General features: G+C 48.9%; 1 protein-coding gene and 1 long non-coding RNA gene across 2 annotated transcripts in view; one reads left to right on the plus strand and one right to left on the minus strand.

The window, feature by feature from the left end:
- Nucleotides 1-17662, minus strand: part of STK10 (serine/threonine kinase 10) — a 117356-nt gene that overhangs the window by 40767 nt on the left and 58927 nt on the right. Inside the window, exons 4-6 of the mRNA XM_060635024.3 lie at nt 17296-17445; nt 1922-1994; nt 479-673 (exon numbers count right to left, since the gene is read on the minus strand). Of these exons, the coding sequence (XP_060491007.2) occupies nt 479-673; nt 1922-1994; nt 17296-17445 (418 nt within the window). The remainder of the gene's footprint in view (nt 1-478; nt 674-1921; nt 1995-17295; nt 17446-17662) is intronic.
- Nucleotides 4414-5140, plus strand: LOC132681003 (uncharacterized). The gene is made up of 3 exons (XR_013555603.2): nt 4414-4516; nt 4735-4818; nt 5031-5140. It is a non-coding gene; the product is annotated as an uncharacterized LOC132681003 (long non-coding RNA).

Here is a 17662-nt window from a genome sequence, read left to right on the forward strand (position 1 = left end):
AGTTGTGTGCTTCCCAAACACAGCCCTCAAAGACAAAGGCGCCTTCATGAGCTAAAGCAGTGAAGGCTACGGGGTTTTCATGATGACCTTTTCATTGTGAACATCACCGTACGGATAGGATGTGGAAATCAGAGAGCAGGGACTTGCCCAAGGCCACACGGTAATACACACAAGTACAGGGACTTATGCCCGAGCCTCAGTTCCCAGCCCAGGGTCGTGCCATGTGGCTGCTGGGGCTCATTTAGGCACTGACTCCCACAGCGGGATCCGGCTTATGGGATCACCCAGTCTGCTTTGATGGACAACCCATGTCCAGAGCACATGGAGGGCCCGGGTAGCTCAGAAAGGCCCAGAGACCTCCAGGCCCCGACTGCTCCCCCACTCTGGGCACTCCACCCACCCAATCCTACCTGCCCTGTGACCCAGGCCTGCTGGCCATGCAGCAAACACCCTCAGGCAGACAGGCCTTGCTCCTTACCACTTAGAAGGCGTGAGCAGAGTGGGGGGATCCGACTTGGCAATCTTGAGCAGGACCCGCATGGGGTTGAGCTCATGGTGCGGGGGCTCGATCTGGGCCATCTCAATCAGAGTGATGCCCAGGGACCAGATGTCAGCTTTGTAGTCATACGGGGTGTCCTTCATGGTCTCACACATCACCACCTCGGGGGCCATCCTGAACCAACCAAGGGATAACACAGGGCTAAGAACCTGGCCCTCATAGGCCCTTCTCAGAGACTCGGGGGTCAGGACCACCACAAGCTAGTGTCAGAGAGCTGGCAGCACTCCTGAATCACGATTTGCATTGCTGTCCATCCCACTGTCTTCCTTACGACGGTCTTCACTCAGTAAGATGCCTTCAAGGAGCTCCAACGCCATGTCCCGCTGCAGTTCCCGAAGCCTACCACAAGATGGCAGCAACAATCCAGAACACAGAGTCCTGGGGAAGGGGTGGGTAGAGGCAGAGGGGAAGGTGCCCAGAAAAAACTGGGGGCACAAGGTGGGGGGTGTGGAGAGAATACACCAGCACAGACAGAACGGATGGGAGAGAACAGGAGAAAGAGGAATGAAAGGGCAGAGAGAAAGAAAGAAAGGGTGAGTAATAAGCAAGCAAGAAAGGAGCCTAACTCCACAATGAGAAGTAATGCACATGAAAAACAGAAAGCAGTTAGGTGTGAAACTGAGAGAGGTTTTTTGTTTCGTTTGGTTTTTTTTTTTTTTTTTTTTTTTTTTTTTTTTTAAGTAATAGTTTGGGGAAAGAAGGAAACACAATGGCCTAGAGAAGTCCAGAGAAACTTCATGGGAGGGTAGGAATTGAACTTGTCATCGTCACAGTCCCAGCCCAGGGCCTCACATTCAACCTGTACTTGTTGAATTAATTAAGAAGTAAACCATTTTCAGGGCATCTGGGTGGCTCACTCAGTTAAGCACCCCACTCTTGATTTCAACTCAGGTCATGATCTCACAGTTCATGGGTTCGAGCCCCACATCGAGCTTTGTGCTGACAGCACGCGGAGCCTGCTTGGAATTCTCTCTCTCCTCTCTCTCTGCCACTCCCCCACTCGCACATGCGCTTTCTCTCTCTCAAAAGAAATAAACTTAAAAAAAAAAGAATTAAACCATTTTCTAGGGGTTCCCGTTGAGGTGTCCCTAATGGAGTATTTTCTATACACATCATCGCATTTCATCCTCTCAGCAACCTGTGAAGTAGGTGCTGTTCTATCCCTGATTTCATAGAGGAGGAAACGGAGGGACAAGGAAGCTAAGCAACTTGGCCAAGGTCACAGCACTCGTGAGTGGTGGAGACCAGGCTCAGACCCAGCAGGCTGACTCAGGAGCCCTTGACGCGGCCAGAGGTCACCTTGGGGAGTCTGAGGTTGAGCCTCCAGTCTACCATTCCCTTTCCAGAAACTGCACAACTCACCAGTAAGGCGTTCCTATGAAGGAATCTCGTTTCTGCAGAGTTTTCAGATTCTTGGCAGACACACCAAAGTCAGCTGCAAGACAAAAATCAGATACAGTATTTGATGGACATTCCTCCACCCACAGTGCTGGGGTGTGAACTCAAGAGACAGACGTTCCAAGTCAATTAACAGATGCCATTTCCCATCTAGCAAATTTTTGATCATTAAAAATATATCTACTGCTGGAAGGATATATTGAGACATGCAATTTCCTTCTTGCTAATAACGGTATAAATTGAAGAGCCTTTCAGCAAAGTAGTGGGGCAATAAATTGCAAGAACCTTTAAAATATCTATACACTCTTCTGATGCAGTAATCCCAAACCTAGATATTTACCCTAATGAAATCTCAAATATAAAAAAATTATGAACGATGTTCATCCAAGTGCTATTGTAATAGTGACAAATTAAAAAGAATCATAATTATTTAGCTTTCAGAGAGTGATTTTAGCCAGAAATAATTGTGCCTTGGATAAAGCTCACTGGCTATGATACTGTCTCTGCACAAAGCTGAGGGAGTGACTTTAAAACTTCTTATGTAAGAAATAAAGAAAATAAAACTTCTCATATACTATATTGTCTTCTCCCAAAAGGGCTTATGATGGCATATCAAACACACACACACACACACACACACACACACACACACACACACACACACACAAAGAAATTGAGAGAGAAACTAAGAAATTGAGAGAGAGGTAAGAAAGATAAGGTAAAAGGGTAAACAACTGAGCAGATTAAGGAAAGTGTGATGGGGCATCTGGGTGGCTCAGTCAGTTAAGCATCGACTCTTGATTTCAGCTCAGGTCATGATTTCACGTTCATGAAACAGAGCCCTGCATCAAGCTCTGTGCCGACAGCGCTGTGGACCCTGCTTAAGACTCTCTCTCCCTCTGCCTCTGTCCCTCCTCTGCTCTCTCTCTCTCTCTCAAAAAAGAAAAAAAGAAAAGTAAAGTGTGATGTACTGGCCTATGACGGAGTATTTTATAGGCATTAAAATTAGTTTTGAAGTATTTTTATTCAGTATTTTAACACTGAATTACACGTACGAATACATATCAATATTAAATGTTTAGTATGTATTTAACATTTGATATTACTTAACATGTATTTAAATATGTCAATATTTAACACCATATTAAGATATTGTATTTATAGACTTGGAAGGTGCAGCAGGAAAGGGGAGGACGCACAGGTGAACAGTGTGTGGTCGGCACGATGCTCCCTTCCCCCACAAAAAGAGGGCAAAATATACATGAACTGACTTGGAGGAAATACGCCAACTGGCTAAAATGGTTGTGTGTGGATCATGAGACCAGGCTAGGTTTCTTCTACTTTTCTGAATTCTTCAGGTTTCCCATGATGAACATACAAGACTTTCAGACTAACAAAAATTAAATGTATCTTTAAGCCATCCAACAGCACCAGCCAGTCTTCCTTCACAAGCCCAATACTAAGAGAAGAGTCCAATGCCAAATGCTCAGTTGGAGCATGTGACTCTTGATCTCGGGGTTGGGAGTTCAAGCCCCATGTGGGGTACAGGGACTACATAAAAATAAAATCTTTTCGGGGGCGCCTGGGTGGCTCAGTCGGTTTAAGCATCCAACTTCGGCACAGGTCATGATCTCACGGTTGGTGGGTTTGAGCCCCACGTCAGGCTCTGTGCTGACAGTTCAGAACCTGGAGCCTGCTTCGGATTCTATGTCTCTCTCTCTCTCTCTCTCTCTCTCTCTCTCTGCCCCTCCCCGCTTGCACTCTGCACGTGTGCACGCTCTCTCTCTCCCTCTCTCTCAAAAATAAAAATTAAACAAAATTTTTTTAATAAAATAAAATCTTAAAAAAAACCTTTTTTTAAAGCATTCCAACTAGTAAGTTAACATAAACTTTTGTATGACAGAAAAAACAGGTAAGTTTCATCTTGATTAAAAAATAAATTCAAGAGGAAAGCAACACCTTGAGCAGACTGCTGCTGCTTAATTCAAAGCAAGACAAGTTGCAAAGCTGTTACAACTGCCAGCCGCCCCAGAAGCCTGTCTAGGTCTTGAAATGAGCTGGCCCGAACCACAGTCACATAACAACTGCTGTCCTGGAGAGCCTGAAATCAGACCCACAATTTCAAACCAGGAGGGAGCATAATGCTAAGAGCATAGGCCTGAATACCAGAGAGCTGGTTCCAGTCTCAGCTCTTCTTTTTTTTTTTTTTTTTTTTAACATTTATTTATTGTTGAGAGAGAGAGACAGAGCATGAGCAGGGGAGGGGCAGAGAGAGAGGCAGACACAGAATCGGAAGCAAGTTCCAGGCTCTGGGCTGTCAGCACAGAGCCCAACACAGGGCTCGAACTCACGAACTGCGAGATCATGACCTGAGCTGAAGTCAGACGCTTAACCGACTGAGCCACCCAGGTGCCCCTGGGCTCTTCTTTTTCATTGGTTCATTCACCTATTCATCAGGGTGCCATCTGGAGGCAGACATCAGCCAGGAGCAAACTAAGTCCTTGCCCTCGGCAGCTCAAAGTTTAGTGGTGGAAGGAGAGGACAACCGGACAAACACCAGTTAAGTACATATTCCTAACTGTGTAAAGGGTGGAAAGATGGGATAGGCAGTCTACGGTCAGAGAAGTGAGAGGGAGAGAGAGGGAGAGGGAGAGAGAGACAGTGAGCGGGAGAGAGCACAAACAGGGAAGGAAGGAGTGAATATTAACTGAACATCTATTATGTGCCAGGCATCCATTCATTCAACACATATTAATTGAACATCTGTTATGTTCTAGGTGCAGGAGTGAACCAAAATCTCCACCCTAGTGTGGCTTGTTACTCTAGCAGTAAAAACAGGCCCTCCACAAGCCCCACGGCACGTGAGAGGCGGACGGGCGGTTCTTTTAGACAGGAGGTCAAGATCTGGGGGAAGAGATTTACAGACAGGGATGACAAATGGGCTGAAGGGCCTGGAAGGGGCAAGGCAGAGTGGCTAGAGGGAGAGGAGGTGGCAGCAGATAAGGCAGGAGACAGGCAGGGGTCAGGACAGTTAGTACACCTCTGACCCTCAGTTTCCCTGTCTGTGATACAGGGGTGGTGATTCCGTAGAACTACTCTGTAGGGTTGCCACGAGGATTCAATGACACACACGAGGCACTCAGCTCCAAGCCCAGCGCTGTGTAAATGCCCTGTCCATGGGGCACGTGAGCCAGCAGACTCAAGAATCTTAGGCTGGAGCCTGGCCGAGGGTCCTGGGAATGGTCAGGAAAGCTGGTCTCTGAGCCCGGTCAAGGCTAAGTAGATGGCAGGTGCTCCGTCTGCTGATGACAGGCCCGGAGGGACCAACGGCTGTGGCAGAGTGAGGTTCAAAACCAGGAAACCCACAGGAGAACCTGGCTCTGCTGAGGACTACCTGGGAGGCCAGGACAAGTCGCCACCTCTCCGGGCTCCTGGGTAAGAACGGTGGGGGGGGCCTGCCTGACCTCCTCCCTACGGGGCCCCTGCAAACACCAACAATGGCCAGCACAGATTTCCTAGGAAATCTTTTGGGAACAACAGTGACTGCCTCTCAGACCCAGCATGAGGCTCCCTGGAGGGAGGGAGGAGCCACTCCCCGACCAGGGTCTCCATTCACCGCCTGAGAAGAAAGAGGAAAAGCAGAAATCACCACAGTTTCGCAAGGACACACAGCTGGTCTCCAAGGCCCTCCCTTAGGCATGAGCCAGCCAGCCTCTTGGATGGCGGCTACTTCCCCTTCTGCCCCACGTCTGCCCCCCAAGACGGGGCCCACCCAGGAGGGTGGGGCGGCCCCTCCCGGCAGCCCTGGGACTTCAGGCTGCCTGAATGGTGTTTACAGGAGGTGTCCCCTGCCAGGTGGGGGGCTGCCTCCAACAGCTCAAAGGGGCTTTTCCCCATGCAGTCTCCTCTAATGAAAACACTCCTCTGTCCTTCTCCCGTTTCACAAGGATCAGAAGCAAGGGCAGCAGGTAGGAAGGTGGGGCCTGTTTCATAAGTTATCATCTCCATAAGGAAAGAGGTCATTTCTGCTGTATCCAGAGCTGCACTGCGGGCACAGCTGGCACAGGAAGCACAGCTGAATCAATGAACGGACGGACTTTGCTAGACCGCCTCTTATGTTTGGGAAAAAATAACTGGTTTGGGGCACCTGGGTGGCTCAGTCAGTTAAGTGTCCAACTCTTGATTTCGGCTCAGGTCATGATCTCGGGGTCGCGGCATCGAGCCCCGCATTAGGCTCTGTGCTAAGGGTGGAGCCTGCTTAAGGTTCTCTCTCTCTTCCTCTGCCCCATTCCCCTGCTCGCTCGCTCTCTCAATCTCTAAAACAAACGAACAAATAAATAACTAAAACTGGGTTTTAAGAAATATATTTGTTGCTTCTCCAAAGAGATTGTTTAAAAAAAAGAAAGAATGTGGCAGGGCCTAGCTGCTACAAAGAAGACATGTTTTAGACAATACTCATGTGTATGGGCAAAAAACTCGAGGACTGTATTTGTGACTAATTGTATAACAGGTTATTTTAGTTTCTGTTCTGTGGAAAGTGTAAAGCATTCCAACAAAGGGTTTTAATGTAGATTTTCTTTTTTTGCACCCATGCTATTGATTGCTAAATGTAATAGTCTGATCATGACGCTGAATAAATGTGTCTTTAAAAAAAAAAAATTAAGAAATATATTTGACACAGCGATTCTCTTTCTAGAAATAGATTCCCCCAAATCATGTTTATAATATATATGGAAGCTTACAGAAGCAAAAAAAAAAGAAAGAAATATATTTGACACAGCGATTCTCTTTCTAGAAATAGATTCCCCCAAATCATGTTTATAATATATATGGAAGCTTACAGAAGCATTATTGGAAAGAGTAAGAAGTTGGAAAGCACCCAGTTGTTGCCAAAGCCTAGCTGGCAAAGGAGTTAGAAAAACTGTGGTGAGGCCCAGCCGTGAACTAGAGGTTGCAGGGGCACCTGGGTGGCTGAGTCAAGCGTCCAACTTGTGGTTTCGGCTCAGGTCACCAACCCAGGGTCATGAGATCGAGCCCCACATGGGGCTCCACGCTGAGTGTAGAGCCTGCTTGATAGTGTCTCTTCCCCCCCTCGCCCCTCTCCCCCACTTAAAAAAATACATATATCAAAAAAAAAAAAAAAAAAAAAAAAGGAGATTGCATTTGTATGTACTAACTTGGGACTTCATCCATAACATGTTGCCCTGAACATGATGGTGATTGATGCATACGATACAATGTACAGAATTCCAGTTGTATTTTAAAAGACATACGCGTACTGTGTGCACACATACACCCACAAACACAGAACAGGGTCTGTGAGGTTATACATCAAACCTAATGGTAACCACCTCCCCAGAAGCAGGATTTGGGGAGAGCACACAAGGGGGTCTTACATTTTTCTTTTAAACATTTTTTTAACGTTTATTTATTTATTTTGAGAGAAAGAGACAGAGAATGCATGTGCTCCCAAGCCGAGGAGGAGCAGAGAAAGCGAGGGAGATAAAGAATCCCAAGCAGGCTCTGCATTGTTACAGTTCGTGAGACCATGACCTGAGATGAAATCAAGAGTTGGATCCCTTAACCAACTGAGCCACCCAGGTGCCCCGGGTCTTACATTTTTTAACTTTAGATGCTTTTATTCTTTAAAATGTTTCTGATAAAGAGGACACCGCTTTTCTGGCTTAAAAAGCTGACATGCACGTAGCAAACGTCTTTTAGGTTTGTGGGTTCTTGTTTTTGGTTTTTGAGTAAAACCCAGTGGGAGCCAGGATGTGGTGAGAGAACTTCACACTTGCCGGGGGTGAGCTGCGCACCCTGGACGGAGGGCACACTGACTGCAGGGATTAGCAAAAACCTGACACGCTGCACACGCCCAACAGTCGTAACAAACACTAATATTTACTGAGAACTTACCAGGTGCACAGCTGTGCAGACTTCTGCACATCACTTACATCTTCCTCTGCAAATCATTTTGCATATCATGTGCATATATATATATCCCTGTGCAGATCATTTATAGCCAGGACCCTCGGAGCAGGGAAAATTATTATCCCCCTTCTCTACAGATGAGAAAACTGAGGAGCTTGCAGATGGTTACCCAGCTCTAAGGACAGACATATGCTAAGTCTGTGCTTTTTTTTTTTTTTTTTTTAATGTTTATTTTTGAGAGAGAGAGACAGAGTGCAAGTGGGGAAGGGGCAGGGAGAGGGAGACACAGAATCCAAAGCAGGCTCCGGGCTCCGAGCTGGCAGCACAGAGCCTGATGCGGGGCTCGAACCCACGAACCGTGAGATCATGACCTGAGCTGAAGTCGGATGCTTAACCGACTGGGCCACGCAAGCATCCTGAAGTCTGTGCTCTTTACCACTACCAGGTCCTACCATTCTGTGCGCAGAAAAAATACGGAAAGGAAGACTAGGGTGGTGCATTGTGGCAACATCAGGAATAACTTTCACGTCCTTCTTTGTGGGTCTTATTCCAGACTGTCTGGAATTCTAGACTGTCCAGACTGTATCAATCTATATACTCGTTTATAAATATGTTTTTCTTATGACCAAAGCAATGCTGCTTATCAAAAATCCAAACATTTACAGATTCGAAAGTCTCCATAATCCTGGCAGAGATAAACACTTTAAGTGTTTGCTGCACACAGCTCCACGTTTATTTACATAAATAAGAAGTATATGTGTAAATAAAAATACTTTTGAAAAATAAAATCAGATGAAGCCTACTATCTTGCAGCTTGTGTTTTGTCCCTTCACGGTGTGTACATACATTTTTACAAGAGATTACACATTTCCTACAATTTTCAGTAGCTGAAGAAGACTTCATTGTAGGATAGTACCATAACTCTACAGGAATAAGCTGGATCATTTCTCATTTCTTGCTGTTACAAATATTGTTGCAATGAGTATCATTGTACCTATCTTCCTATACATAAACCCCACATATTACTTTTATAAACAAAAAAAAAAATCACACAATGTAAGAAGTTATATATTACACACACACACACACACACACACACACACAGAGCCGTGAACTTAGACTGTATGGAGATATGTAACAGAAACTCTCATCTGTCCCCTTAACTGAAGATGACCAAAAGAATCCAAGGTAAGAGGAGCCTTTTCCCAGATAATGTCAGGCCAGTTAAAGGCAAACCGCCTTCCCTCCTGGACCCTCTACCCCAGGCCAGTGAGTCTGTAGGCCAGCATGGTCAGGGCTTACCCCAGGATTTAGGTCTGAGAACCTTCTAGGTGGTTCTCAACCATGGGGTGCTGTGTGTTCCAGGATGTTTGAAAGTGGGTTGGGGTGGTCTGGCTGTCACATGAAGGCGAGTGTTCCTGCCATTTCACGGGGGAGAACCTCCTAAGGTAAAAATGGTCTCATCTAAAATGCCAGCAGTGGTCCCGTGGACAAACCCCAGCCAGGGTCCTCATGGTGCCGACAGGGAAACGAAACCTAGAGAGGGTGAGGGACCCGCTGAAAGTGAGCCGGGGACAGGAGAAAACAAAGGCTTTGCCGCCAGCCCTGGAATCCCACGGGCCTTCCTCCTCAGGATTACAGCACCAGCTCATTAACAGGGAGGCCCCACCACGGCACCCAAGTGACTTCTCTGAATTAGCAGCACGGTCTGCCTCTCCAGAAGTGTCACGGAGACAGCACCTGGCAGGAAAGCGAGAAGATTCTGTGATCTGAGACAAACTGCTTCATATTTCTGAGCCTCAGTTTCCTCATCTAGGAAACAGGCATCATATTAGGTAGCCAAATGTGAGGCTGACCGAACTGCTCTATTTTTCTGTTTCCATGTTTATTTTCTTTTGTTTATTAGATACACGTGACCACCATAGAAGCCTTTGTTTTCCCATTCATTCCGGTCCACCTTCAGCCTCCCAGCCCCTCTGCCTTCACTGACTCTCTCTCTCCTCCCCTACATAACCCTGTCTTTTTCTGGTATTTTCTCCCTCAACCTCAATTACACATTCAGAACTCTGTTCTCGCTTCCAACAGGCTGTGCCAGTCTATGGTGGACAACAAGTTGGTTTTCTGGTCAGTGCAAATCTACTTTCCTTCTGGAAAACCATCCAACCCACCCCAACCACACTCTTCCATGGAGAGGACGAGGGAATGGGGTGGGTTAATATTTCCATATTGCTACCTGACCCCTCTTGCTTCTCAGAGAAGCCCTCCTTACTGGACCTTGTCGATTGATCCAGAGGGTCTATGCCCACACCAACGTAGGCCGATCAGAATCCTTCACTAGGATTTTTTTTTTTTTAATATTTATTTTTGGGAGAGAAAGAAACAGAATGTGACCAGAGGAGGGGCAGAGAGAAAGGGAGACACAGAGTCCAAAGCAGGCTCCAGGCTCTGAGCTGTCAGCACAGAGCCCGACGCAGGACTCGAACTCGTGAACCCTGAGATCACAACTGAGCCAAAGTCAGACGCTTAGCTCACTGAGCCACCCACACACCCCTCACTGGGATTATTAACCGGAGACCTGAAATGGTGAGGTTCCGATGATCAACCTTCAGAAGATGATGCTGGGAAAATGAAAACTATAGCCCTAGCCAGATGCTTTGTGGAGGGGGCTGGTCAGAGCCTAACCAACGCGCACAGAAAGGCAGACCAGAGAGAGTCTCAGGAGCGTTTGTGTTCCAGGGTTCAACTGCCCTGGATGCCCAGCTGATCTCTTCCCCAACACGGAGGCACATTCTCCTGTCTGCCTTCGATCACAGGAGAACGGTTCTCATCATTTGTTGCTACAACAAGGTAATGGTTAAGCACGTGGGCTCTGAAGCCAGATGCGCTGGTCTGAACCCCAGTTGTGCCTCTTACTGGCTGTACGATCTGGGGTTAAGTTAACCTCTTTAGACGCCAGGTATCTCCATCTCCTCTGTAAAATGTCAGCAGTGGTCTTTAAGGACTGAATGAATTACTACACATCAAACACCGGCTCGGTACATGATAGTCATAGTGAAAGAACCAGGTCACCAGCCCGCTGGCTGCAGCAAGCAGGAATTCTGGGTTGGGGGTCAAGGTGGGGGTGAGGAGCAGGTAATGGGTTCCTGCCAGGCCCACTTGCCTGGCCTCCTATGCATCAAGGGGACTTTGGGAATTAGGGATCCTGCAGTAATCATAACGTGGTAAAGTGACGACAATGCTATAGAAACTACTACTGACTGGTACCCAGGTTCTGGGCTGAGCATTTTGACTTTTAGGCCAGTCTGGACTCCTGCTTAGAATGTGAGAGACTCCAAGAGTAAAATTCTCCTCCCATCTTCAGAGATGCACCACTGGGGAGAGGAACACAGACTCTTCGGAGAAGAGGGAACACTGTCTCTCATAGCAGCGTCTCTGAAATGTCCCTAGGCCCAAGAAGGAAACCTAACGTTTGCTGGCCCCTCTGTGTGTAGATGCTTTTTAAAAAATGTTTATTTTTGGGGCGCCTGGGTGGCTCAGTCGGTTAAGCATCCGACTTCGGCTCAGGTCACGATCTCACAGTCTGTGAGTTCGAGCCCCGCATCGGGCTCTGGGCTGATGGCTCAGAGCCTGGAGCCTGCTTCCAATTCTGTGTCTCCCTCTCTCTCTGCCCCTCCCCCATTCATGCTCTGTCTCTGTCTCAAAAATAAATAAAAACGTCAAAAAAAAAAATTAAAAAAAAAATGTTTATTTTTGAGGGGGGGCGAGGGGGCGGGGAAAAGAGAGACAGGGAGAGAGAGAGACAGAACCCCAAGCAGGCTCCACACTGTCAGCGCGGAGCCCGACACGGGGCTTGAACCCACGAACCCGCGAGATCATGACCTGAGCTGAAATCAAGTGTCGGACACTCAACCTCCTGAGCCAGCCAGGCGCCCCACCTGCAGATCCACGCTCTGTGTGCACGGCCTCACTACACTGTCATACGAATCCTGTGAGATGGGAACTGTTACCACACCCCTGACTTTGAGAAACTGATGCCCAAAAGGGTGAGGTGACTCACCCAAGGTCACCCAAGGTGACATGGCAGATCCGGGGCCAGAACACGGTTCTTCAGACCGCAGCGTCCACCCCCCACCAAATATCCCAATGGTCTCTGGGCAGCAGGCGTGCTTCCTCTCTCTCTCTCTGCGCCTATGGGTTCCCACGGGTCATCCGAAATCGCTTCCCCCCACTCAGAGCAGGAGCTCGTGCCTTACTTGGCAATGACCAAATGAGCCTCAGGGAAGTCTGGTATGAACAAGGAAGAAGGCAAAGTGTCTAGCAGCAGAGAAGGACATAACCCTGAGCCTCCCTGTGACAGTACTTTGTATACTTCACCCGACTGGTCCCAACTAACCCTGAGAGGCGATCTACTGTTACACCCATTGCACAGATCGAAGAACTGAGGTTTGGATAGTTACGTACGGTTCTCCAGCTCGAGGTGGCAGAGCCAGGACTTGAACCGTGCCTGTCTGTCTAGAGCCCACGCTCTGCTCAGCTCTCCCTGCTGCTTTTCACTCTATTCCCACTCCACTGAGAAGCCTGGGTGTGGCCCTTGCTTGGGAGAGAGATCTGCTAAGCAACTGTCTTATGCATCCCTGAGTTATATAAGGACATGGGGGAGAGGGGGCCTCAGGGCCCGAGGCAGTCTCAAGAAGCCAGCAAGAGTCAGTCGAGCTGCCACTATGTCTCCCAGGCCTCCTCCGCTGCTCCGCCAGGCTGCAGATTCCAGGCCCAAGGGGGATGGAGAATTTTCCAAAACAGAACAACAGGCCCCGGCAGGCGTGCACATCACGGCTCCCAGGGCTCCGTGAAATCGTGTAAATACTCACACTCAACTCTCCCTGCACTTTTTGCCTTTTTCATTGGCTTCCTGGTGTTCTCAACTGCATATGCCAAGTCATTTGGAAACCTGATGCACCCGTCTGCTTCCATCCGGCCCTCTGCTAGGCTCTGAGTGAGATTCTGGAGTCCGCTCGGCATGTCGGTTCAGTGCCCTCCAGATTTAGGGGGTGTGTAGGGGGAGATGGCAACGGGAGATGGGAACCCCATGGGGACACCTCAGCCCAAGGCTGCTGGGACCCTCCCTCCCTCCCTGCCCCCACCAGGGCCTCTCTGCTCTGACTGGCTGGTCCTGACCCAGGTTTGCTGTGTGCTGCCTCCTCCAAGTGAGAAGTTCTTGAAGGATGGAGCTGAAGGTTTCCCTTGAATCCCTCGGAGCACAAGAGGCTCTCTTCTGCCCCCCCCCCCCCCACCACATACTCCCTGAGCCTGAAGGCAAAGGCACTCCCCAACCTGGCCCCTCCCTGACCGCCCACGCTCCACCCCTGAATGAGCCCAACCACTGGCAGCTGTGAAGTCAGAAAGACCCGAGTCCCAACCCTGCTACTTCTCTTCCCTCACGGTCTGAACTCAGTGTCCTCATCTATGTTGGGTACAGTCCCTCTCCTCCCCACACTCCTGCCCAGTACCCCCTGGAGTGCAGATTAAATGACTCATCTAGAAAGTGCCTCCTCTGATGGCCAGCATCTAGCGGGTGCTTCATAAACCCAGTTAAGTGTGCATTATCTTTTTTTAATGTTTATTTTTTATTTTTCAGAGAGCATGGGGAGAGAGGCAGAGAGATGGGGGTGGGGGGACAGGATCTGAAGCGGGCTCTGTGCTGACAGCAGAGAGCCCTGACATGGGGCTCGAACTCACGAACCATGAGATCATGACCTGAGCCGAAGTCAGATGCTTAACTGATTGTGCCAACCAGGTGCCCCAATGTGTATTATTTTTATTATAAGTCCCCCCAAAATATTCTGCTGTTCTTTACTTCTATGCCCCTGCCTGCTAGGCTCCCTCTTCCTGGCTTGCCCTGCCCAACCTGGTTTACCTGGTAAATACCTATCCGCCTTTCACAACTCAGCTCAAACTATCTTCCTACCAAAGCCTCTTCTAAACCCACACCTCCAGGCTCAGGTGGAAGAACCGAGCCCCCGCCCCCCTCCCCCCCCCCGCCATAGACTCCCCACTCCAGCCCTGATGCTCTCAAGTGTCTCCCCACTGCCTGGGAACTCTGCAGGAGCAGGAAGGAGACCAGAATCTCACTCCCTTCCAGTTCCCAGAGCCCAGCACAGGCCCTGGCACACAGCAGACACTTAAGGAAACAACAGTAATGACAGCTGGCCTTTACGGAGAGCTTGTTACACATACACCTGCTTGTAACTGGTATCACAACCTTCCAACAGATGTTTTATTATCATTCGCATTTTACAGATGCAGAAATGGAAAAGCAGCGAGGTTAGGTGGCTTTACCAAGGTCACAGACCTAGAGGCAGACTTGGGATTTGAACTCAGGACTCTCTGACTAGAGTGCATGCTCTTAACCATTCCAGGTAAAAGAAGGAATACGGAGGAAGAAGAGCCACAGGGATGTGAGCTGACCCCCGGAAGGTACCAGGACATAGCACAGAGTGTGACCCTCCCTGCTCACGCCTGGTCTGAGAAACTTCTTCATACTGCTGGTTTCAAGACAGAACCAACCCTACCCTCTGGACAACAGAGCATTTCTAACAAGCTGCCAGGTCAGGCTGCTGCTACCACCAACCATACTTTGGATAGCGAGGGTCAAAAGTAGTGGTTATCACAGTGGTCCCATTACTACTGCTGCACGTGGGAGCTTATTAGAAATGCAAGTTCTGGGGCCCCTGAGAAACTCAGTTGGCTAAACTTCCGACTCCTGATTTCGGCTCAGGTCAGGATCTCACGGTTTGTGGGTTTGAGCTCTGCGTCAGGCTCTGTGCTCACCGTGTGGAGCCTGCTTGGGATTCTCTCTCTCCTTCTCTCTGCTCCTCTCCCATTTGTGCTCTCTCTCTCTCTCAAAATAAATGAATAAACTTTAAAAAAGGAAGGAAGGAGGGAAGGAGGGAAGGAGGGAGGGAGGGAGGAAGGAAAAGAAAGAAAGAAAGAAAGGAAGGAAGGGAGAGAGAGGAAAGGAGGGAGGGAGGGAGGAAAAAGGAGGGAAGGAGGGAGGGAGGAAGGAATAGAAAGAAAGAAAGAAAGAAAGAAAGAAAGAAAGAAAGAAAGAAAGAAAGGAAGGGAGAGAGAGGAAAGGAGGGAGGGAGGGAGGAAAAAGGAGGGAAGGAGGGAGGGAGGAAGGAATAGAAAGAAAGAAAGAAAGAAAGAAAGAAAGAAAGAAAGAAAGGGAGAGAGAGGGAAGGAGGGAAGGAGGGAAGGAGGGAGGAAGGAAGGAGGGAGGGAGGGAGGAAGGGAGGAAGGAAGGAATGAAGGAAGGAAAGTTCTTGGGCCCCACCCAAGACAGAAACGCTGGCGTAACACCCAGCAATCTGAGTGTGGGGAGCCCTCCAGAGGACTAAAATGCACGAAGTCTGAGAACCCACTAGAACTGCATCCATTTTGTAAGGCCCAGCCCCACCCTAAGGATCGAAGTGCTCATGGAGGGGAGCGCGGTGATCTGGGTGAGCCCTGGGAAGCAAGCCAGCGGGCCCTGGGGTCAGCCCTGGCTCTGTCCTTACTAGCTCTCTGACCCAGGGCAGGTCCCCACCCTCTGAGCTTCAGAGCCCTCAAAGCAAGGATGCTGGGAGCTGCTCTCCTGTGGCAGAAGATGTACTAGATGATTGCACTGCACCATTTCTGTTCCAACCCTCATGATGATCCCTGCAGTTCTCCATCACAGGGACTCAACGCTGGTGCAGTTTCTTGTGGCCGTGATGCAAATTGTTCCTTCCAGCTACGCAGGTTACCACTAGAGAAAGTACAATAGTGACGTTCCTATGCTGGAAGGACACGGTCGAGGGAGGGGGAGAGGTGCAGACGAATGAATGATTTAGCCACCAGGAAGGTGTTACTAGAAAAGAGTGGAATGAAGTCAAACTGTCTCTCTGTCACTGACAGACAAAACATCTCTCTGTCTGGACACCCTTCCACTGGCAGAAACGAATGCACACGTGATCTGGGAGGACAACCAGTGCCAACTTCTGGAGAATGAGATTGGAGGGACTTCCAGGCTCTCCCCTCCCAACGTTCCTGTACTGTGTAAGTTTTGGATAATAAACATGTATGATTTTCCATCAAACAATAAAAGCCATTAGTTAAGAAACAGCATTACAGGGGCGCCTGGGTGGCTCAGTCGATTAAGTGCGTCGGACTTTGATTTCGGCTTGGGTGGTGAGCTCACGGTGGTGAGATTGAGCCCCACGTCAGGCTCTGTGCCAGCAGCACGGAGCCTGCCTGGGATTCTCTCTCTCCCCCTCTGCCCCTTCCCTCTCGTGTTTACACTCTCTCTCTCAAAATAAATAAATAAATAAACAAACGAACATTTTTTAAAAAACGAAATAGCATTATAAGCATATTATTGATCAATGCAGGAGTAAATAGGACAAGAGTTCGGTGTCATTGGTGGAAATGGATGGGGAAAGAAGGTGGTGGTAGCAGATGAGGTGTGCCTGTGTTATTTTGGTTAAAAAAAAAAAAGTATTAAAAACAAAGAAATTCTGACACCTGCTACAACACGGATGAACCTCAAGGACATTATGCTGAGTGAAACAAGCCAGAAACGAAAGCACAAATGATTGCACTTATGGGAGGTCCCTAGAACAGTCAAAATCGTAGACAAAATGTAGAATGGAGGTGAACAGGGCCTGGGGGTGGGGGTTAGTGTTTAATGGGGACTGTGTTTCAGTCTGGGATGACGGAAAGTTCCTGGAGACAGATGGTCGTGATGGCTGCACGACAACGTGAACGTACTTCATGCCATTGACCTGGACACTTAAAAACTACACTTCAAAGTTAAGGTGATCAATTTTATGTCACATGCATTCTACCACAATCTGAAAAAAAAAAAAAAAAAAAACCCAAGGAGAGAAGAGACAAAAACAAAAAAAGGTTTGTTTCGACATATACGCCTGACGTCCTATTTTCTACCTGCGAACGGAGGCGGACTCGTCCCTCTGTCCGCCACTCTCACTCAAATTCTCTAGATTAGAAGCAGGAGCAAAAGGGTCAGACCAACACCTCCCACAGGACACCACCAGCCTCATGGGCAGACCCCTGGCGAGGGGCTGTCCTGGGCACTGGAGGATGGTGAGCCCCAGATGCCAGGGGTCTCCCTTGACCCTAGTTGTGACAACCAAATGTTCCTGGGGGACAAAAATCACCCTCAGTTAAGAACCAGTGGGTGAGACCGAGCCAGTGGGAACCATCCTGTGGCCCGGGGCAGGTGGCGGAAAGACCAGCGACATCTCGGGCCGCCGTGGGAGTGAGGATCCCACACGCACTCCCTCCTGCCCACAGAGGCCAGGCTGACAACCCCCAGGCGGGCACCGTGGGGCTCTGCCTTCCTGTCCTCATCCACAGACACACCGTACCCAGCCTGATGTCTCCCTCGAGGGTCATCAGCACATTGCCAGCTTTCAGATCCCGGTGGATGATCCTCTTGCCGTGCAGAAAGTTGAGGGCTTCCAGCATCTGGCGGCAAACCACCTGAATCTGGGGCTCGGTGAGGCCTCTGTCCAGCTCTGGAAACAGACAGGGGAACCATTGTCAATGCAGTGCCCACTACAGGCAGCTGAATGTCAAGTTCATGCCAGGTACAAGAAATACAAAAGCCCCCGCCATTACTGAGCACTTGACCACGTACCGAGTTCATTTCTAAACACTCCACATGTTACCTGTTTTGTCCTCAGAGTAACACTATGGAGCAGGCACAATTACTACCTCATTTTACAGAGGAAG

This window comes from Panthera onca, chromosome A1 (assembly GCF_046562875.1).
Source record: "Panthera onca isolate mPanOnc1 chromosome A1, mPanOnc1 haplotype 2, whole genome shotgun sequence".
Taxonomy (NCBI): Eukaryota; Metazoa; Chordata; class Mammalia; order Carnivora; family Felidae; genus Panthera; species Panthera onca.